Source organism: Vanessa tameamea, chromosome Z (genome assembly GCF_037043105.1).
Source record: "Vanessa tameamea isolate UH-Manoa-2023 chromosome Z, ilVanTame1 primary haplotype, whole genome shotgun sequence".
NCBI classification, from domain to species: domain Eukaryota; kingdom Metazoa; phylum Arthropoda; class Insecta; order Lepidoptera; family Nymphalidae; genus Vanessa; species Vanessa tameamea.
In genome coordinates this window covers 11,243,945-11,267,332 of record NC_087341.1, presented here as the reverse complement: position 1 = coordinate 11,267,332, position 23,388 = coordinate 11,243,945, and the positions used below count along the sequence as shown (strand labels likewise).

The following is a 23,388-nucleotide window of genomic DNA, read 5'->3' as shown; positions in this document are numbered from 1 at the left end:
ACGCTTAAGACTCTTGACAAATTTAGATGACATTTGGTATGGAGATAGTTTGAGTCGCGGGGAAGGTAACAGGCTGCTTTTTTTAATTCACAACTCGGGGGGATTAATTTGTGTGCTTCCGTTAATGTTTCATAAGTTTCGCACGGCTAAAGTCGCACATTTCAGTTCTAGCACTTTCGTACCTACTTATTTGCAAGACACAAATTATTGTCTGTTAAAATTTTTATTCAACTGGCTGGTGTAGCTAATGCAAAAAGATTATTGTAGTTTAGATTATAATAATTTAAGAGTTTTTATACTTTATAATAACATTAACATTAACATATAAACATTTTTACGACATAGCTTTCGATAATAGATTGTTTTGGTTTTTCAAGATAAGCTATGTATTATATTTATACTTAATTTAAAAAATGTGGATTACGATTTAAAATCGAAGGAAAATGGTTCTTGTCTACGCTTTTTTACATATCTGTTTTTATGAATTGATGGGACGAATGTACCTAATTAAAGGTTTAATGGACTTAACGATTTTGAATTTAGTTCTGCAGCTGCAGAGTTGAAGGTGTAAGGAATGGTGAAGTATTTCTTACAATGTCAATGTCTTTAGGCAGTGGAGACTACTCACCATTGGGTGGCCACCATCCACTTTGGCCCGTCTGCTATATAATTTTATAAAAATTCCGTCATATACCACACTAGTTTCTGTCCGTAGCTTTGCGCGCGTTATAGGTGGAGTCTCTGTGCAGGTTAGGTCACAAATCCACCTCAAAGGAAATTAATTTTCAGGAGATAAAAATTAACCTATTTTCTATTCCAGACTATAATTTATCTCTGTGAATAATTTAATTTAGATCCGTTCAGCCGTTCTGGCATGATTAACAAACAAACATCCATCCTCTGAACTTTGCGTTTATAATATTAGTAAGATGCTATTTTGATTATACAAATTATTATTTATTCTATTAATAATTTATTTATTTATTTTATTTTATTTTTATATTATATATACACTATATATAATATAAAATTTTCTCATAAAATAAAAATAAAATATTCCAATTTATAAAACTCAAACATTTCCGACAAAGGTTCTCTAAACTTGACTTGCATTGTGTAAAATTATGTAAAGCTTAATTCTACTCCTGAATACATCTCATATTGACATTCAACTCAACAGTTTTCACATGTATGAACTAAAATATAAAAATATTACTCACAAACTAAGTCAACTACAAAGCGTTTCTACAAAGTCAAAAAAAAGACCTATTTAACGACGAGCTACGAAAAGCGTTATTACAATGACTTGCAAGAGAACGCATACGTTTATATATTTTTCTTTAAAAATATATTGATATTATTTATATTGAAATGAAATATCGGAGATATAGATTTCTGATCCGAAAGACACAGTCGGTGCTCCGGTTTTAAAGAAGAAAATAAAGATCGTGGGTTCTAATGTAAGCACTACGTGGATATTTAAGTGCTTACTTTATGTTTAAAATCACTTGCTCAGCGGAGAAGAATAACATTGTAATGGAGCATCTGTCACATATCATTTAACACATCCAACACCTACAGTTGGGCAGCGTCGTAAAATAAGCTCCAGTTTAATGAATATTTCGTCGTTTCTCTAGATTTACTTTAGAGATTGCAGATGAGCTTTTTCATTACATTGCAAAAGTATGGCAAGTAAAGGCAAATGGTGCTCTTACGTTAATTATTCTGTGAAAAGGCAAATATTTTGGCATATACATATGTTATTTGCGAGTTCAGTCCAAGTCACGCTTCACCGAGATAAGTTCTGCAATTACCATTAGGTATAACGAACTTGTACAAAGTTAATTTAATATGAGCTTACATAATATTTTAACATCTTATCCCATACGAAGAATTAAAATTAATATTAAACAACATAAAATATTAGCTCATTGAACAATCTCATTTTCCCAATCGTATAAATATTTTAAATTTTTTTTAGATTGTTATTTATAAAATTACAGTTAAATACTTGGACTTAAAAAATTCATTCAAATACACGTCTGCCCACAAGTATTATATTTTCAGAAGAATATCGATCGTTGGCCGAAGCCGAATGTTTAATTAATAGCCGTAATAAATTCAGTTCAAATATAAAAAAAATAATATGTTTTTAATAAAATAATAGTGAATGAAATTTGTATAAACACCGAAATAAAATGATTAAAATCACGTGAAAACTTATCAAAAATAATAACATCTCGAATACTGTCAATTATATTATGATATTTATTTATTTAAAACTCATTTAAAAATCACGGAAGGTTTTAATTTTTTTCAATAATTATCACATATGCGCTAATAATAATAAGGTACAATATAATTATAAATAATCTGTATCGTACTAACAAGTTTAATCATTTAACTTTATGTAATCTAATACGACAAAAAGTAAAGATCGCTACAAAATATTTGGACTTTTAATACTTTCTTAATTAAAGCTACATTGATCAGTATTTCTGATAATGTATTATTTTTAAAGTCGACAGGATAATACTAAACACGATGTGAGCATTGCATTATCACGGATATTGATTTACAATAAAATAATTTGGTTTGAATGACAAAATATGTAACTTTTAGCCTACCTAATGTGAGAAACCAAAATTTTAATATACTGATGCAGTCGAAGCTTCTATGTTTTTAGGAATCTTATTGGATCAAACTTTAGTGGAATCCTCATTTATCGTCCCTATGAGAGAGACTCAGCTGCGCGGCAGACGTGGTTTGAAATCTTAGGCAGCACACATATGTTATAGTCGATTAGTATATTTTGGTTAGTTTAATAGTATTACGTATTCGGGCAAATTAGCTTGATTAACGATATATATAGTGAATTTGTTTCCATTTAACAAAAGAGATCGTTATGTTTTTAATAAAATAGTATCACAGTATATTTACAAAAACACTATGTATATTCACAATAACATTAATAATTTAAATTTAATCAGTTATAATCATACAACGAAAATGTAGAGAGAGTAATGAGGATAAGTTTATAAAGTTTTTGACTCGGCAAAGTCGATAGATATTTCCTGTGGCAAGGTATTCAATTTTATCCGCAAATATTTTCAATATTTTGAATATCCGCATGAATTTAAATCGCATGCTTTAAAAATATTATTAATAAACAAGGGATCATACTTGAAACAAGGTTATGTAGATGTTACAAAACCAGGAGTACCTATACTAATGCAAAAGTCTGCCTGTTACGCTTCAGGGCTAAGCAATATTAATGAACTTTGGTACGAAGCTCGAACCCCAAAGACAGACATAGGCTACTTTTTTTACCGTTTACGTAAGGGTGTAAAATTGATGATAATTATATGATAGATTAGGGGTTGTTGCAATTTTTTTAAGAATTCTGATCACAAACTGAAATCCACTCGGGTAATGACGCGGATTCATGACTACATCGTGTAAAACAAAGTCGCTTCCCTCTGTCTGTCTGTCCCTATGTATGCATAGATCCTTAAAATTACCGAACGAATTTTGATACGGTTTTTTTAATAGACAGATTCAAGATTCAAGAGACAAGTTTATATGTATAATACATGCATAATATAGTTGAGAAACACTGATTATGTTAGAGGTTTCTAATGTGATGTCGTAAATATACACTGTTTTTGGCGCTTATTGCAAACGCTGGCTAAAACCAACGCGATAAATCAAAATAATGTAGTACAGTATTGTACAACTTAAAAAGGTCTGCAATAAAAGTCCGCGATGGTATATGTCTATCTCTTAGGGATAACTCACAATAACCATTTTTTATCCTTTACTTTTTACGAAAAATAATGGCTTATTTACGAAGCAATTTTAAACTACACAGCGTTAATCCTTAAAATAAATTAAATACATTGTGCATTTAATATAGATCAATATAGAAATTGCAGCATGTAATTTAAGTGAATATTTACGAAGACAATACAGATTTAAAATGCAGGGATATAGCGGTTTGTATTGTTAATGACAAAAAACCTGTGACCGTTGTTAATTTATAATAAAGACATTCTGTAGTATATTTAGTGTATAATAATATTTAGTAAACTTAGTCGAATAGAGAATATTTTGATTGATTTATTACTCAAATGCCCGCTTCGCCTCTTCATTAGGCTCTCGTGCAATCGTTCTAGTTATTTCAATATCGGCGCTTGTTAAAACCGAAGCCGAAGATTTCGTTGGAAGCTAATTTCTTTATTATCACATAACTTTTAACTGTCTAAATTGATTTGGTATCTTTACACCATCCAGAGCAATACTGGCTATAAGTCAATTCATTCATTTATTCAGGGAGTCGTGGTTTTTACATTTTATGGTAATTAATGCATTAGTCCAAATCAGTAATATTTCTTTCCTTGAAACTATACAAAGGTCAATGAAAAATTCTTTAACTGAATTATACATGTTCGTTTAGTATTAAATAGAAAACAATAAAATTGAATACGTAACCGATAAACCTGCCACAAACGAGAGTGATCAATTAAAGTGATTAAGCTCGTTGTAGACTAGCCGCCTCGGTTAATCCGATAAAATAAAATGAACACCAGCACTTTACTATGTTGCTCGTTGTTACGCTTACGCCCTGTAGTAGTAAGTTTATAAATGTTAATACCGTTTGTATTTTGTATAATCATATAAATAGTTAAGCAGGATATAATATTTCTTAATTTAAACGTAAAAAATTTGGGAGATAATTCAACTGAAAACTGTTAAAAAGGCGTCCGTCGAGTCGAAATATTTATCAAACATAAATTTAAACAAAAGCATTACATTTAAACAAAGCTTGTAAAAATTTACTACCGATTCGGAAAGTAATACCTTATGTCATAGAATTTAAAAAGGGATTTTTCTTTTTGTTTTCAACGATGATTGTTCCTTATAATATATTTGTTTTTGAAACGGCCTGAATGCGATAATTTTTTTTGTATTTTATAATTAAACATTTTCAGGAATCCTTTGTTCCAAGAATTATTATTAACCCTGTGTAGTAACGGACAAAACTACCTTATGCCTGTTCCTGGTGTCAATAATAGGGACGACCATTATTACTAGGAAAGCTTTTAATGCTTACATGAGCTTATCTACCATGTTTTTTTTTCAAAAATAATATTGAGGCGCAACACTTACTTTAATTTCAAAATTATTTTTCTTAGTCTTATTCTACTCGCCAACCCAGTATGAGGGGCATTCCATTAGCGTATTATACCCAGTTATACAAAATAATATATAAAATTCCAATCAAATTTCACAATAAATCTCAGTATAGGTAGACTCACAATTCCTTTGAATATTTTTTAATTTCTATATTTATTACATTTACTAGTTCCAGGAACAATTTAAATAGATTAGACAAGTCAAATTGTGTGAGAGTTGTGAAATATTATTTGATCATATGTTTGTAGCAAGAAACTACATCGCTATCAGAAAGGATTCGACTATTAACTTGCGACGTAGAAGACGATGAACAACACGAGGACCAGAGGTCGTCGCCAGCAGGCACAAGTATCGACAAATTCTCAAGCAGTAGCGATAAATCCAGTGAGAAATCTTACAACAGCATTGACAAAAATAACGAGAAGGCATTCGGAAGTGCATCGTCAAGTTCGTCCTCATCTACACTGTCTGCGCCGGTGCCGACTCGTCAACAGCCACCGGACTTAGGAGATGTACATCAAGAGCCACAAAAGGTAGAAAATCCATATAAATTTAACGTACAAATGCCGTTTAGGCAAAACTCAACACGTTTAGACAAAATGCTCGGTACAGCATTTTTTTTCTTTCAGTTACCAAGTTTCATGTTTAATACATATGAATGAATTATTAAATTATATTGAACTATAATTTATATTAAATAATGTTATTTTAAACCTTTTAATAAAACTTATTATGAATTTCTTTGAATATTCCGTAAAACTTTTACGTTTCAGTCGTAAAATATTAAAGTTGATACAAAGGTAAAACCTTATAAAACTACGATTTCATTCCCCGTATAAAATACAAGTAGAATTACAGACTGAAGTACGGATTCACTTCGGCGAATCAAAATGACTAACAAATACTAATAACTGCAGAAAGACTGTTTCGAATCTCGGCACTGTGCATTTTTTGAACAAATTTGGTAGGTATTTTAGCAATTTTGAGAATTCACGTCTAGTATTGTATATAAAACCATACAGACACAGACAGTTTTAGATTTTTTTCTGCATCGTATTGATAATGGTCACCAATTGAGGATTAGGGTTTTTGTTACATCGTTTTTAATACAGTACAATATAAATAAAATGCATATTCACTTAAAATAAATAAATAACAAATGCTTTTTACAAACAAAATTAAATTGTAGTAAGCGAATTGACTTATCGCGTTATTTCTGATAGTATATATGTCCGATTGATTTAAAATTTAGCATGCTAGGGCTTTCGGAAATTCTACTTCAATGAGGGAAAATTGGAGGGTGCTGCATTAGCATATAATATATATAATAATAATTTGTATGCCTCGTTACTAAACTTAAATACGAAATTTGGGTAGATTAAATCAGAACTTGTCTATGATTATGTTACCCGTTATTAATTTTAGATAAGGTATATATTTCGGTATACTTTATAAATTGTTCACTATGAATTCATATTTAAAGTTTAATCAAAATGATGAGATGATAAACTTGCAACACAAATTCAATTCTCATTTACATTTACTCATTTACAAATAAATAGTTTGAAAATTGAAGTTTTAAAGATTAAAATAGTTGACGTATTTTTTAATGTTTTAGCCAAGATCGGAGCCACGACGACAATTTCTATCAACCCTCGCACCACTCACAGCGTGCGTCGGAAGCACGGCACATCACGAAGGATTTTATTATGTGCCACCCGGAGATCGAACCTCTGCCTCTTCAACTACAAACCTCGATTTCCAGGAGCACAATGACGCACCGGCTCCCGACGTAGTAGCGGGAACGCCAGGTATGTCAATTTTTTTTAAAAAATATTTGGTCCAACCTACGGAGTATTTATTTAGGCCGCAATTGCAGTCAACGTAATGAACACGTATCGACCATATAAAACAATATATTCTCTTTTTAGAGATTTATTTGTAGATGACTATTTTTATATTTTCAAGACTAGTAGTAAATACATCGTTCGTTTGAACTTCCGACATAGATATACGGCTAGACTTGTTGTTGTTTAAATAAATTGTGTTTCTAGTGCTAAAGTGTATTGACCTGGAAAAAAATATATGTAAGTAGAAGAAAAGTAATTTGAGTTTCTTTAATCTCCACAGACAGCTGACATAATATGTAGTTTTCATTTTTGTATCAATACATAAGGAAGTGTAAGTTGGACTTATACTTAGACTCAGACTTACACTTTGTGTGGACTTAGGTCCGCACTGCGAAATTACACCGGGTGTCCTTTATTTTTACGATTGAAATCAGTATCGCGTTTTGTAATTTTAAATCGCTAGTGCGTGTAAACAAATGTACAACCAAGTGTTACAGAAATGCGAGAATAAAAGCACGTGGTTGTTTTTCGCATTGCGGACTAGCTCTCAGTTTCTAAAGTATTTCGGCTATATGCTTAAAAAGGCATTACAATTTTTAAGAACAGTTTTAAATATATCAGGAGGTATTCTAAAAAATTACGTACTATTTACAAACTTTGAAAACAGAAGTATTCTTTTTTTATATTATTTTAGATCCACGCAGATTTAAAGCTGTCACTTTCACGATTTTGTTTTATGTTTTATGATTTTGTTCGCTGGCTAAATAATTAGATATTATAAATTATTTTCTTAGGTGCCGGCGAAAGCGACGACAGCTTAGCTGCATTTGCGCGTGCGTCCGCGTCTCGAACCGAAAGACTTCGTCAGCGATATGGCCAGGAATCGCAACCGGTTAGCAGTGATGATGAACATGATGATTACGGTAAAGAAATTAATATTTATTTTATCAAAAAGGTAAGATGGCGAGAATTTGTATTTTACGTCGTAAAAAGTATTACAGTTAGATTTAACAGTTAGATTATATTATGAGTGACAATAATTTACTGACAAACATGTAAAAACTATATCAAACGTCGGCAATCGTCTCGTATTATATTTGTATTCGTGTATATTTTTATTTCTTATTAAGTTGTTGCGATGCGGTCCATTATACGCTTCGGTCGAAAATTGTTTGTTCTGCGTAATAAACAGTAACGGAAAAATTATTATTACTCTGCATTATTATATTATATACATTATTGCAGATATTTAATAGAAATTACCGAAATTGCGTACAAGTAGCTATTGCTGTTGTTTAACTTAGGACTAAGCGCGCTTGTAACTATTAAAGCAGGTAACAAGTTCACATACACAATCATGTAGGTACAAACAGTAATTAATAGATATTTAATTATAGCTTGGGTGAAGCTAATAAAACAGCTGTTCCACCATAATGTTTGAATATTTATACCATATTATATTAAAACTTAATAATATGAAATTTTAAACATGAACTTAATTTTTTTCTATGTCTTAACGTCTGGTTAATAAGTAAATCTCAGCTAAAGATATCAGGTTCAAATCCAGACAAGCATGAATGAACTGTCATGTTCTTAATTTAATTTTATGAACCTACTGAAGGAAAACATCGTGAGGAAACCGGAGCACCAATGCCACCAACAAATCATCACTTTATCGCAATCGAATCGAAACGTTATCGGTACCGCTCAGCCGTTTGCCGTTACTGATCCCATTCTACTGACACAACGATCAAATTGCGCTTCGGTCGAAGTTGGATCTGGAACGTATGATAATTGTGTATAGCCTATTCCGATGGAAGTAGGAAAAAAGATAAACAAACCTAGATTTACGTATTTCATTCTATTTTCTAATTACTGAGCTATATTGTGCACTATTAAGAGTTTATGATTAATATATATTTATTTTGTAATAGAGTATATTTGTCGTTTGCACTTAACAATTCATTTCCACTTCAATTTTACTTCCGAAATCCCGATAACAGTTTCGTCAACGTTCAAAACGCCATTTTTTCGCAAATAGTGAATATCATAGATAAATCAAGCTCTCGATATCGCGTCAATTTGCTGTCAAATGTGTTTATTTGGGCTTTTTTCCTGTTATGGTTGGAATAGAGTATATATGCGATAGTAGAATTGGACCCCTGTATCCAACACACAGCAATAGTTTAAATTGAAGTAAGCTTCAAACTCGAACTCGAAGCGAAGAGGCCGTTATCTAACAACGTGTATTTGCAAACTGTTTATATAAATATTATCAGAAAATATTCTTGTTGTCACATTGCAATGACTGAATTATAAAGTCAGCTTGTGACACAGCGGAAGCAACTGTCGAAGCAACGGGCGTGGTAAAAAATATACAAATTATTGCGTTTAAATACTGAATAAAACACATGAAATTAATTTTTGCATTCGAAAGTTAAAAGCGATCATTTTCTGTATATATCAGAAAACGCTCACGGCCTCTTTCTTATTGAAAAAAAATAGATCTTTTTTTAAACATTAAAACGTTGTTGATTATTTATTTAACAAACAATAATGATGCTATTCAAAAGGCTCCATACTTGAAAAGAATGACGCGATGGTTCATATCTATATGTATAAATCTTATAATGAGCGTACTTAAAACATTAACGACTCTTAATTAATTTTTCGAGAGATTTATTTCGAAGGATATATTAATTATTTCCATTTAAATTTATCGTGCAAATGTACTTATTCTGTGAAATTTGCGCTGTAATGGAAATCTACCATCTGCGTGTCTTGGCATGAATAGGCACGATATTTATTTTAAATAATATTAAATCCTACAGCTGTGTCGAGATTAGCATTGAGCTGAATTTGACGGTTTTGAGCGGATAAATCACGCTGGATTATTTATAGATATATAAATATCACTGCAAAATTGATTTGAACTATTTACATTATAAATAAATAATTAAACCATCATCATCAATCATTATCATCACTCCTTTTATCACTAAACAGCACCACGTAGTATCGGTCCGTTCCGGTTTGAAAGGGTGAGTGGACCAGGGTAATTACAGGCACAGGGGGCGAAGAGTTTAGTTTAGTTTTAGTGGCTCATTGACGGTGTTAGGAATGGTTAATATTAATACTCTATAAAAACAAACTCCGAGTTAATGAAGAGGTCGTCGTCGCAGAGTTCAATGAAAACTATTTGCATCAATTTGCAATCCAAAAAATTAAATTGTGGCGCTGCCTGGTATAAATTAGATACAACACATATCTACAGCATATCGGTGAAAGCCACATATTTTTAAATTATGTTTTACAATAACAGAAAAGAAATGGTTAATATTTCTGACTTCGCCCATATCTATCAGGTGAACATTTATCATAAGCCGATTTGCCAGTTCAACGATCTACTATAAGAATTTAAAACAAAATAAGTCTCAACATAAAGCTTACAAGTAAAATTAAAGTACAAATATGTAATATATTTTTCAATATTATTTTTGCTGGAGTATTTCATATTCTGCTGCCGTTTTATGCTTTATTTCCTATAAATGTTGCAATATTTATAAATCGAGGCATCCTTGTTTGAACAGGAAATTATTTAATCTGTTAGATGTTTTAGCGTACAATTTTCTCAGAGATTTAATAATAGTTTTATATATTATATGAATAGAACTTGTTTATAATGGTTTAGGTTTGTTTCACCCCTTATGTGATATACGACAGTGCGGTTTATTCGATTCTTGAAATTTTGTAAAATAGTACATTTAAAACGACTTAAAAAACCAATTGATCTTTATTTTTAATTTGTCCAGTATGATCCCATTTCAATTTGAAGAAATAATTTGAACTCGATTATTATTTTGATATTTTTTTGTATAATATTCAAATTCATTGCGTTTATAATATTTATTATTTATAGTCCCGTTTTATACTTTAAACTATATAAGAAGCTTGTAACGTTGATCGTCGAGCCAGTTACGGGGAAGAAAAAAAAACTGTGCGGTTTATTATTACACCTACTTAGTTCACACCTAACGCCCATCATCTCGCTTGTAGTAGTTAGTTTATAATAGGTCTAGCAAAAAAACAAACGGTCAATTAAGTCTTGATAAATTACATGTAATATGTACTATACACAGTAACAATTTATAAACATACGCGTTAACAATATATTCTAGTTATAAACTAACTGTAGGATAGAATCGAATAACAGATGGCTAAGGCAATTATAGCACTAGCTTAATTGCATCACAACATCAAGTTTATGCCCAACGGATGAAATAAGAGGCTTAGGTCAACGAATCAAAAGACCAAATTACGTAGTTTTGATATCGAATCATACGGACTGAGGAGAAACTCTGATATATTGCACTATATTAATAGAAATTTGATTGATTATTGCAATCGGTACAATATATCGGTAAAATTAGTAATTATATCCATATAATTATATTATGGAACAATTTAGTTGCTTCATCGATATATTTTATCGACTTTAATTGAATTAAATAATATTCAGTTTTTATTATTACAATTGCCACTTGATGCATTTGAGGCCGAGATGGCCCAGTGGTTAGAACGCGTGCATCTTAACCGATGATTTCGGGTTCAAACCCAGGCAGGCACCACTGAATTTACATGTGCTTAATTTGTTTATAATTCATCTCGTGCTCGGCGGTGAAGGAAAACATCGTGAGGAAACCTGCATGTGTCTAATTTCAACGAAATTCTGCCACATGTGTATTCCACCAACCCGCATTGGAGCAGCGTGGTTGAATATGCTCCATACCTTCTCCTCAACGGGAGAGGAGGCCTTAGCCCAGCAGTGGGAAATTTACAGGCTGATTATGTATGTATGTTATGTATGCATTTTAAAATTTATCATCAGATATTCTACCGTCACTCACAACAGTACTCAGTATTGTTGCGTTCCGGTTTGAAGGGTGAGTGAGCCAGTGTAACTACAGGCACAAGGGACATAACATCTCAGTTTTGAGGGTTGATGACGCATTGGCGATGTAAGGAATGGTAAATATTTCTTACAGCGCCATTGTCTATGGGTGGTGGTGACCACTTACCATCAGGTGGCCCATATGCTAGTCCGCCAACCTAAAACATAAAAAAAACAAATAATGACACGTGGTGTGAGTGCGAAAATGTCTTTACATAAAACCGACTTATATATGTTTATAATAATAATATATTCATGAATAATCCCACTTTAGTTATTTATTTCGTCACCGTATGAGTTGATTCAAATTGTTATATTAAAATAAATTTTATTATTATATAAATAAAACTGCATTAGGTACTTATAATTTTAATATTTGCCATTTTATAGCTACTCCAGTGGTGGATCTGTCCACTAATACGCTAAGATATTCAGTGACTGAAATGATTTGTTATATTTTGATAATATTTAAACAATTAGTTAAAAATATTTATAACTATTTCTTAGAGGAGAATTGTAGTATTTTGAAGCGGATGTAGAAAAATATTAAATTATTTGAGAAATCTGATATTAATTTATGCCTTATATACGGTTACGAAAATATCACTCCCTGACATAGACATTTGTACAATAATAAATATAATATCAATAACTTCTCAGACCGTCAATGCGCCGTTACCCAACGAACAATGATATTTTTTCTTGAGCTTGTAATTACACTGACTCACTCAGCCCTGAAAATTGAAACAGAACAATATAAAGCATTACTGTTTGGAGGTAGGAAGAGTAACTGATAAATGGCTGGTACCTAATCAGTCTTGCAAGTTACAAGCCCCCAGTAAAAATGTAATCCGTAAAGGATTGCTTAATTTTCACCTTTAACAGATAATTGTCAGACATTTGAGCATCGGTGAATGTTACATTAAAATACAGAAAAATAGTTCTTTGAATTTATATTTATTGAACAATAGTTAAATGTACAGATATAACTACCACTATAACTATGACGCGTCATTGTTATTACGTTTTTTTAAATAAAAAATGTATATTTACATAATATATTATAATTTTACCTTTCTTAATATGAATCATATAATTTAGTTTACAGTTTACAGAGTAATCGCGGTTACAATAGTTTAAGTAAAACAAAGTTGAGAGTTCGCCTGTTCAACATACTCATCAAACTATTATGATCAGGCATTTAACTGATATTAAGTTTAACTTAATAATTTACGATATTATAATAAACCTTTGAATTGAAATATCTGATTAGATTTGTAACGAATAAAACGGTAAATTGATTTAATAAATTAATTTATTATAAATAATATTTAGGTTTTCATCGTCGACCAGCGGTGAGAGGTATTGCTGTGAAGCAACAGCTCGGAGCTTCAGATGAAATTCTACAGCAGATGCAGAACGAACTGCAACCAACTCCGACGCCAAGTACAACAACGCCAGTTCCCAGTCACGCTTGCCAGCGCACCAGTTCAAACTATTCCTGGCCATACTATTCAGAAGCGAATCTTAATTCTAGGCCACAGAGCAGAACAAGTGTTAACAGCAACTGGTAAGTAACAAGGAATGGTATTTAATTGCACCGGCGACGAAACTTACTTTTATCTTATATATCATTTTAATATTGTATTGTTATCACTTTATCGCAAACGAATCGAAACGTCATCGTTGCCGTTCAGCCGTTTACCTATTCTAAGAACATAACGATCCAGTTCGGAATAGATAGAATCGGAAACGTATCATAACAATTGTATGTTAGTAAAATTGGCCACAGTTCTTTTCACTTATTTACATAATGCTAGAATCTGAACCGTTACAACAAAGGCAAATGCTACCGGAGAGGACCGGTACATTATATTATTTGTGTATATCTCATTATTGAAAAAAATAAGATGGAGTATATTATGTTTATTCAACCCGACCAATATCAGGACGAATAAATGTTAAAATATTTAATAAATAATATCGGATACTTTCGTCATTTATTTTAAATACCGACTGTGCCGCAGGACATGACCACATCAAAAAACGTAATTAATATTTTCAATAAGCAGTCAATCAGGAAATAACCAAAGTCATTTTTAATCGAAAATAGCTATACATCATAATTTATAATATAAAAACTAATTTAAATCTATAAAATGAAAAAAGATACTCAAAAGAATTATTAATAATCGGTATTAGTGTACATTAAGAGTTTTACATAATTTTTAGTTAAGTTTCTAATATTAAAATAATTTTGGTTGTCAGGTCTAAATCGGAGTACGTACCGCGCCAATGCAGCAGCACGCCGGTATCCCAACACACTGATTCTTGCTACGCGCATGCTCAGAATGTTGCATCTTACCACTACCAGCGGCAGCACGAGAACGTGTATAGAAACTGCTCACTCTATGCTAACATTGGGTAAGCCATTTACTTAAAATTTTATTTACTTTTAAAGCTTACCGCCAAAATATATTTAAGTAAATGTAACATATAGATATATACAAATGTAATTAAAGTATAATCCAATTAATTAACAAAAATATCATATTCATAGGTATAAAAATATTTCGCAGAATGCTGCATTAAAATTGACTATCAACTCGTTTAACAAAATATTCTTCGATAAAATCCTATATATTAATAGCGCTTATTATGATTATGGTGATTATGGGACGATAGCCACACATAAACAATAGGTTATGGTCTCATTTTGAACAACTCCAAGATGTGCAGAAAATTAAGTATAATTAATTATTGAAATTTACTGTATTGTTACGATTTAACAAAGAATTGATTTAAAAAAAGTTAATGTCGGCTAGAGAGCGGCGCAATGGTGGTATAAAAAAACAATGAAAGACTTACGAACTTACTACGGCATACGTTATTAGGCGTTTTAATAAAAAATATTTTGATAACTGACTGCTAGGTTGCGGACTTGAATCAGAAGTCTAAGTTTAGCTTAATCTATCGATGGTGATTGAGAAGAAACACTGCCGAATTATGAACTCATTAGTGTCTCTAAGCAGTTCATTGTACAAGACGTAATTGAAGCCACATTTCTGGTACTGATGTCTGAAGTCAGTGGCTGTGCCCTTCTTGCACCTAAGAACGATCACTGCGATCAATTTAATCAACAGATCTAAGACAAACCACAAGGTTAGTCGGTCAGCTACAAAAGCATCGACTCTGTTGTCACGGACGATTTTGCAGAGCAAACTCGATAACCAATTGACATTTTGAACTGCTTTAACGTGTCAGGACTTCCATCTCGCAACTTACAATTGAAAATTGATTCAATTATCATCCTCCTTCGTACCTTGAACGCAAAGCTAGACCTTCTGAAGCGTCACCAATTACCAGTCAAGTTGGCATTTGCCGTGTCGATTAATAAGAGCCAAGGTCAAACTTTGGCCAAATTCAGCCTTTATTTGCCGAGCTCCGTCTTCTCGCACGGTCAAATAGACCTTGTAAAATCACGATTAGGTTCTAAAAACAAACTCAAGGTACAAAATGACAACAACTAGCAGCATGGTGTCATTAAAGGAGGGACCATTCACTAATTCACAGTTTTTGGCATTGACCATATATTTAAAGAAAATTATTGTTAAATTAATTTAATTAAAATAACAATATTTTAGTTTTAAATTGTGAAAGTTTATTATTTAAATATAATTAAAGTGAATTTTTATCAATAAACTCCAATTCTAACTGAACTAATATAATATTTAACATTAAAATAATTTAAAAAAGGTTTCATAATTTTGCCGCGAAATGTAGATGAGTTATTTGCAATTTACAATGTAAAAATTAAATCAAAACAAATCCTGTAATAGGTTTGGAAAATCCAAAAAAAATAATTGAATAAACGCGAAGTTTCGCGGGCGACCCACTAGTACCGTATTAAGTATTTATATGTATTATATATGGTTTTAGCTGGTTGACAAAACTACCGCAAGAAAAATATTTTATAATTACGCCCTTACTAAAAATACTATAAAATATAGTTTGAAATGCATTAAAAAAATATTTTTTGTTGATTTCATTTTAGTTTTGTCAGTTGGCTTTAATATTATTATTTTTTTCGTTGAGAACCCCTTCAGTCATTTAAAACTATAGCTAGTAAAATTAAATAAAAAATAATATTGAGTTTTTCAATTAATAAACGCCTACATATCAGAAACGAATATACTCGTAGTACCTTTATGATATATATTAAAACTTTTACACGAATTATTATACATATATGTGTGTGTACTGAGAATTAACGGATGAACGAAATTATTTTTACATTATTAAGTAGCCATAACAAAATGTGTCATTAGAAACTTACATACGATTCTTAAAAAACGTCTTTGTATTCCTCATCTACCATAATAAATATAGCAATGAGGAAGTTTCGACGAAATATGAAAAGAGTACAAATTAAAAAAAGTCGCAGAGAGTATTTTGTGATTGTATTTTTGTACCGAATCTGTTTCAAGCTGATGAAATAACAATATTCCTTTTAAAGTATTCAAAAATATAATGCTCGTTTCTACATTTACATTAAACATGCTTGAAATGATTACCCTCCTTTATTTAAGATTTCTTGAAATATTTTGTGGTTCATATACTATTCGCAAAAAACAATTACAAAGTTGGAACAAAGGCGGACTTACTGCTGAAGGCAGTATCTACAAATTAAACTTTAGGCTAAACAGAAATTAATGAAGGCGGTAAATATTAAAAAAAGAACGTACATTTGATGTTTTTCTTTCACTTAAATAACAAATTAGGTTAACCTTAAAACAAAATTCAAGTAGGTTTGTAAAAACACCGTGATCGTATCATGTTACAACACCAAATAAAATGTAAGGCTTTGAAAGTAAATTCTATGGACAACAATGTGACAAATACCACAACGAGATTTTTCGGTAACCAACAGTATGAAAGGTGGCTTCATAAAAAAGGGGATATAAGACAAAGCGGACCGGCTCCTTGCCATTCGTCGACCACAACAACACGTTACACTTGAAATACTATCACTCAAATCAAATCACATACATTTCTTAGCACTTGAAACCAATGAACAAATAATGCGCCCCGTGTATACGTATACTGGAGTGTATAATTATCTCACTGACACCTTGCTTAAAGCTGAAAAGATAAGACCCTCTACTGCCTATTTTTAGGCATTCCAGGAAGAGCAGACGAAACTGAGACTGCCAAAAGTGATTCTATGAGAGATTTTTTTCTGGTATCGGGTGAACGAAACCCTACAAAATAAAACGAACACGCGCATGAAACGCTACCTTGAGTTTAATTTATTTTACACGCAGTAATCATCTTTTGGAATTTTAAAACTTAAATTTAAAAAAAAATTCGTAGGCCGTGCGGATAATAATCGTAGAATGACTTAAATTTTAACACGTTTTTATCAAATTGATTCTTGTCTAAATTCCCGATGAGTTATAATATTGAAATTAGTAGATACTTTCTTTATTGTCATAATAAAATGTTTATAAAATAAAGTCGTTTTCGTATTACAGTCAAATCAAAATAATCATTTTATTGTTTAAAATTGTCACGGGCTTATTCTCAAACCAGTGAACCTTAAGGTTATATATTTAAATATTAAAAAGGTATCACATGATATCTACACATTACAATACAAAAATAGATATTTGAAAATAACTTCATATTTTAAAAATAGAATGATTATAAGAAAATTAAAACTAATAAAATCCAAAGCATAAGAAAACTATTTCAAATATGTTATATAAACCATCTTATTGTTTTCATATTCTAGATGTTCAGACAGCAGTCAAGAGTTATACAGCTCACAAACAAGTTCAGAACAGACATCACCGGTACGCTCTGGTCGATGTAGGAGACCGGAGTCTCCTCCTCCAATACGTAGTCATCACCAGCTGCTCTATGTGCCGTATAGCAATCACTACCACTATCAACAGGAATACGCGCAAACTTGGAATGCTAATGATTGTAAGTCATATCTCTCTAGGATCGAAGAGAAACATACCAAGGGTCTAATAACATCGACTAAGATTGGGCTTCTCCTAGATGCAAAATGAAAGCCTTTTCTGAAATTTTGCGAATAATGTTAATTTTGAATTCTAAATATTAAACCCTAATATAGAGGTCAAGTTAAGTAGGAATGTTGTATGTTTTCAGACAACCGCGTGCACTCGTACTACCAGCCGCAAGCAATGAGCGGCGCTAGCACGCCACAACCAGCAGCCGCGGCTGTACCGCAGCGTGCCCACTATACCCATGCCCTACAACTACAGGTAATATATTATTGTCTTATTGCATTTATTTTATACAATATATACTGTATATTCGTTTTCATTTGATAAAACAATATTAACAATGACTCACCCTTACCGAAAACAATAGAACAGACTACTACTTATATAAAGCAAGAGCACAGATTCACCCTTATATCCCCATAATGACCTTCGCGCAACTTATATAATAGAAATATAACCTCTGAAACGCTACACCATCTGATATAAATTTTAGTATATTGGTTTAATACGCTTTTTTCTGTGAGGCATAAAAAAGCGAGTCCGCAATTAATCTTGCAGATAAATTACGCCCTTCAAGTTTCCAATTGTTTCTTCGGACCAGTTTATTAAAATTTTAATGTTTTAGGACTATTTAAAAAATATTTTTTTATTTAAAATATTTGTTTTCATTTCAAATAAAATACCATTGATTTTACTACCAAATATAGGTTATAAACTAGGTGTCTCTCTCTCTGAAGGGTCACGTCAATAGTCGACTATCACATACAAAATTCATTATTCGTATGAACCTAATTACATTTAACTTTACAAGGTAAATCTCAGAAATAAGATTATGGAATAGTAGTAGTTCAGGCGGAGATCGGTATCCTAGTAAAACTCGCGAGCCTGACGGAGACAAACTAAAACGATCAAAGAGCGTTGTCAGAGTTCAGACAAACTTGTCAGAACTTTTCAGGATCAACGACAATCTTAGACGATTCTCCGAACGAAGGCGACGCTCCACCTGTTTACTTTTTAGGTTGTTCTCAATAAAGGTTTGCAGTATTCAAAGACGATAACAGAATTATTTCTGTAGAATTTGAGTTGTGTCTCTTCCGTTTCCATATTTAAATGAACATTAGATCACATTATACTGACGTTTTATAGATCAAAATAAAACTACATTGATAAATTTATATTTTCATTAATTACACCATTTAATATTGGTGTTAAAAATTAAAATATAATTATAATTATCTTTCAGACTTTGTGCCCAGCTCCGGCAAGGTACAGACCAGTGCCCGCACCTCAACCCGGTGGAGGAAAACAAATGATTTGCTACTCTGAAAAGGTAATGATTACACAAATCAAATTTAATTAATAGAGATACTCATCATCTTCAAACACGAAATTCTGTTATTTGTTTGATGTAAACATGTGCGTTGTATATATTATAGTTATCACTATTGAGTGTTTGAGTCTTGTTTAGTTGCTAGTTATGCTATTTACTGATCATTACAGCAGTAAACTTACGCCAGGAGTCTATGTTAGAGCACTAACATAGACTCCTGGCGTACTGTCAAATATTATCTAAGTATCTAGTTATGTCCTAATCAAAGGCTTTAACTATTTTTTACGAATTGTATTATTCCTAACATACACGAACCGATATGGCGGAAAACGCGGTGTATTTGTTCTTGTTCGGTAGAGGAAAATAAAATATAAATAAAACTGCATGTGCATGTTTCATCCACGTACAAAAAAATAGCAGCGAAATTAATTCTAAGCCTTCTATAACCCTCCTCTTAGCCCAGCAGTAGCTCGCATTTATAACCTTATGTATATTACAGAATAGTAAAATATAAAATTTTATGTAAAATACGACGAATAAAACTTTAAAAACTTTTAAATATTACGCGCCATTCAAACTTAAAATGCATCGTCAATGCATCTCAACTCCATCTATGTCACGAGTATTGAAACTTATAAAAGTTAGATTTTCATCTCATATCGTAACTATCGTAAATATCATGAGTCGTAAACATGAGTGTTTGGGTTGTACAAAGAATGACTGCAAGTTACACTTAAACTTTTCCTCTATTTTAAGAAGTATAAAATTACAAAAATAGTATTTATAAGTTACGTTGCACTACAGCAAGCGCGATCTTTGTTATTATAATGATATATATAAATGTTATACTTGGGTATACATAGTACTAATATAGAGTTCAGCTTATTTCAAGTTTATTATGGAAAATATAATGTCTTTTATAGTCGACCTGACTAAAAATGCTGTATTATTTTCTCTGAGATTTTAAGCGTATATGGTTGTTTTTTCTACTCTTAAACCTTTATCCTATTCTTACACCGATAGGATGGGTAACTGTTTAAAATAATTATGCATGATAAATAAATAGTTTATTGAAACAAGTATAAAAAATTTAAAAGCGATAAGCGTTTAAATAAAAATAAAGAATTTTAATTGTCCTTATTTCTAATTTTATGGAATATTTTACTGGTTTTATTATTATATAATAGTTAAAAAATATATTATAACTTCCTACCTCTAATTATTGCTTATATTTATTTTATATTTTTAATACATATTGTGCAATATGATAGTGCACGGTGAGACTACATGTAAGTAGTAGAACTTTTGCCTAGATAATTTTGAAATGTATTGTTTTTTATTTTGATGTAATATTGTATCTACTGTCGGTTGTCCCAATGAAAATAAATAAATAAATACAGTAAATTTTCTCAATATGACAATTCAGGTAGCAGCACCACTATACCAGCCAGCTCCAGGATCACCTTCACGCACTTCAAGAGGAGCACCTGAAGGAACGGCCACAGCTACTTCACCAATGACTTCTTCGCAGAACCCCGTGTACTACGCGATGAACGTCTGACAAGGCGACTAGGTGAGGTCTTCTCATCTCTCTCTGTTTCATTATCCACTTACTACGTCTAATATGATCACTTAATGCTTAATTCACACATAGATTCATCTTGACGAGTAGATTTACATGTTTCTTTTTTTGAAAATGTTCTTTAGATGGGGCTTCGAGCAACAACTTTCGCATAGATAATTTGGAAGAAGCTAAGATTGAATTAAATTTCAAAATTGAAAACTTATAAGTAAACAAGGCTATAAGACAAAGAAATCATTCATGTTTATGTTCACCAATTTATAACAGATACAGGTGTTCCCAACGTCGTATCTTTTATAAATTTATATTTATAAAATTCACATCACAAAATAACACCATATTAAAAATTAAGGATGTACTTTAGCTTATCCTGAATTTCTAATTTACTGAGTTATTAATAACTCAGTTGTTGCCAAATACTAAGGTACTGGCAACTTTTAGCAAAGGTTAAAATTACGCACTTATTTTAACAATATAAAAAAATTGTCACTTTGTATAGGGATTAATGCCCAAAGTATTCGGAATTACCGGTAACCTGTTTCAAATTTCCACTGTAATACGAAACATTCGACATTATTATATCAATTTTACCAGCAATTTATAATTTATCTAAAAAAAAATATATATTTTAAGTTTCAAATGGCCATCTGCTTGTCTAAGTATTAGTGTCTATAAGTTCATAACGCAGAAGTTACTAGATATCTTCATATATTTATCAGTGTTGGATGTGGTAAAATTCGGACTAAGCCATAAAACACCTTTGTTGTTTTTTTTACAGGTAAAAATTGTCGTGGGTCGCGATGCTGTTCGTATCAGCATTCAGCCACCTGGACATTCAACGGACATCACTAAATAATTCAATGTCGCTATTTTGCGGGCGCTGTGTATTTCATAGCTTCTGCGATTTAAGAGGTCGGGTTTGACAACGATGACACTTCACAACTGTGAGAACGACAAATAGATTCAGCATGTAATTACTTGGCGATTGTATTGCTATTGTTTTATGTTATCATAAGCCGAGCCATGCGTAATTATATTTAAACATGTTAGTAGATATTATAATTTAAATATTCTTACAATTTTTTATTAACATTTAAGTTATGACATTAAAAAACGCAAGTTTAAAAATAAATATCATACGTGATAGATATTTGACGCTTAAATTGTAAAGTATTATTAACTTTAGTTACCAGTAAACCAATGACGTTTAAATTATTATATAGATTTAGTTGTTGAAATACTTACTTGAATATAATGTAACCCTGTGGAATGTCAAATCCGACATCTTAGCTTACGCGAAGACAAAAGCAAATTATGAAATATGTTGTTAATATGAATACTAGCATAATATATGTAATTGAATTAAGGGTCAATGATCTTTCTTCTCGAAGAAAGCTGTTGAACAAATCTACACTAAGAGTATTACATACAGTATTTATTTATTAGATTCAGTGTACTTTAATAATAATATGATTAATATACGGCTTTGATAAATGTTATAGGCTAAAGAACTATAAAACCTTAATATTGTAATGAAAAGAAAAAGAGTTTCCAAAGCAAATTAGTTACCGCGAATTGTATTATGCCATTTTTAAGCTAATCTTTATGCAAATGGAAGGCTGATACAATTTGAACTTAACTTCCGAGCGCAGTAGTTTTAGAAAAGATTGAAAATGATCCGCTCTTAGCTTCCAGACACATTATAAAATTATGAAATTTTACAGATATTTACGGACGAGAAAATTAAAATACATGATGCGTGTCGTAATTTCTACTTAAGATATTTAATAAAAAGCGAAGTAGGATAGATAATTGGTTTTTAAACTGGCCAAATCTTCACGATAATATCGTTTGCTGTTCGAATTATATAGATAATGTGTATTCTAGTTTAATAAAACGAGAATGTATAATATCTCGATGCGGAAAATCGATTTTATAAGTCGAAATTGAAATCAATACATATTTATTATAATCCATTAGACACTCTGTTCTCTTGCTGTTTTATCTATATATCCGTCTAATTTGGATACACATGGATAGACACATCTAATTTGAGTTAGAATATTCGAAAATAGTTTCAGATTTCAGGTATAATTTTGTGTTTTACAATTTCATGGACCATATTAGGTAGAAATTTGTGCATGCATCTGCATATTCGCCTATATTATTATGATCAATTTTATTAATTGGGATATTATAGATTTATAGTTTATTTAGTTTAAATCTCGCATATGCTTGTCTAGTATAATAGTAATAAGTCTTAGAATAGTTTTCTTGAAAATTCACGCGTCAAAATAGAGGTATAATGCGAGGATATTATAATAAATATATGCGTGCCAAAAATGAACAAGTCTTAAGTATAAATTATCTGTGAGTAAGTAAATATATGGACATTGTTTTAAAATTCTACGTAGGTACAACAATTTTCCGCGCCCGGCCTAGCC

The 23,388-nt window shown here is 31.3% G+C and overlaps 1 protein-coding gene across 2 annotated transcripts in view; it reads left to right on the top strand.

Moving 5' to 3' along the window:
• Nucleotides 1–23,010, top strand: part of LOC113396324 (uncharacterized protein) — a 111,974-nt gene extending 88,964 nt beyond the window's left edge. The window contains exons 8-17 of one of the 2 annotated variants that reach the window (XM_026634234.2): nucleotides 5,445–5,729; nucleotides 6,815–7,007; nucleotides 7,841–7,969; nucleotides 13,333–13,567; nucleotides 14,266–14,421; nucleotides 17,792–17,985; nucleotides 18,175–18,290; nucleotides 19,276–19,362; nucleotides 20,789–20,935; nucleotides 21,723–23,010. In XM_026634234.2, coding sequence (XP_026490019.1) covers nucleotides 5,445–5,729; nucleotides 6,815–7,007; nucleotides 7,841–7,969; nucleotides 13,333–13,567; nucleotides 14,266–14,421; nucleotides 17,792–17,985; nucleotides 18,175–18,290; nucleotides 19,276–19,362; nucleotides 20,789–20,923 — 1,530 coding nt within the window. In that variant the 3' untranslated portion in view covers nucleotides 20,924–20,935; nucleotides 21,723–23,010. Of the gene's footprint in view, nucleotides 1–5,444; nucleotides 5,730–6,814; nucleotides 7,008–7,840; nucleotides 7,970–13,332; nucleotides 13,568–14,265; nucleotides 14,422–17,791; nucleotides 17,986–18,174; nucleotides 18,291–19,275; nucleotides 19,363–20,788; nucleotides 20,938–21,722 lie in introns of those variants that run through there. The other variant, XM_026634236.2, reaches the window with a different exon arrangement.
• Nucleotides 23,011–23,388: the final 378 nt, after the last annotated feature.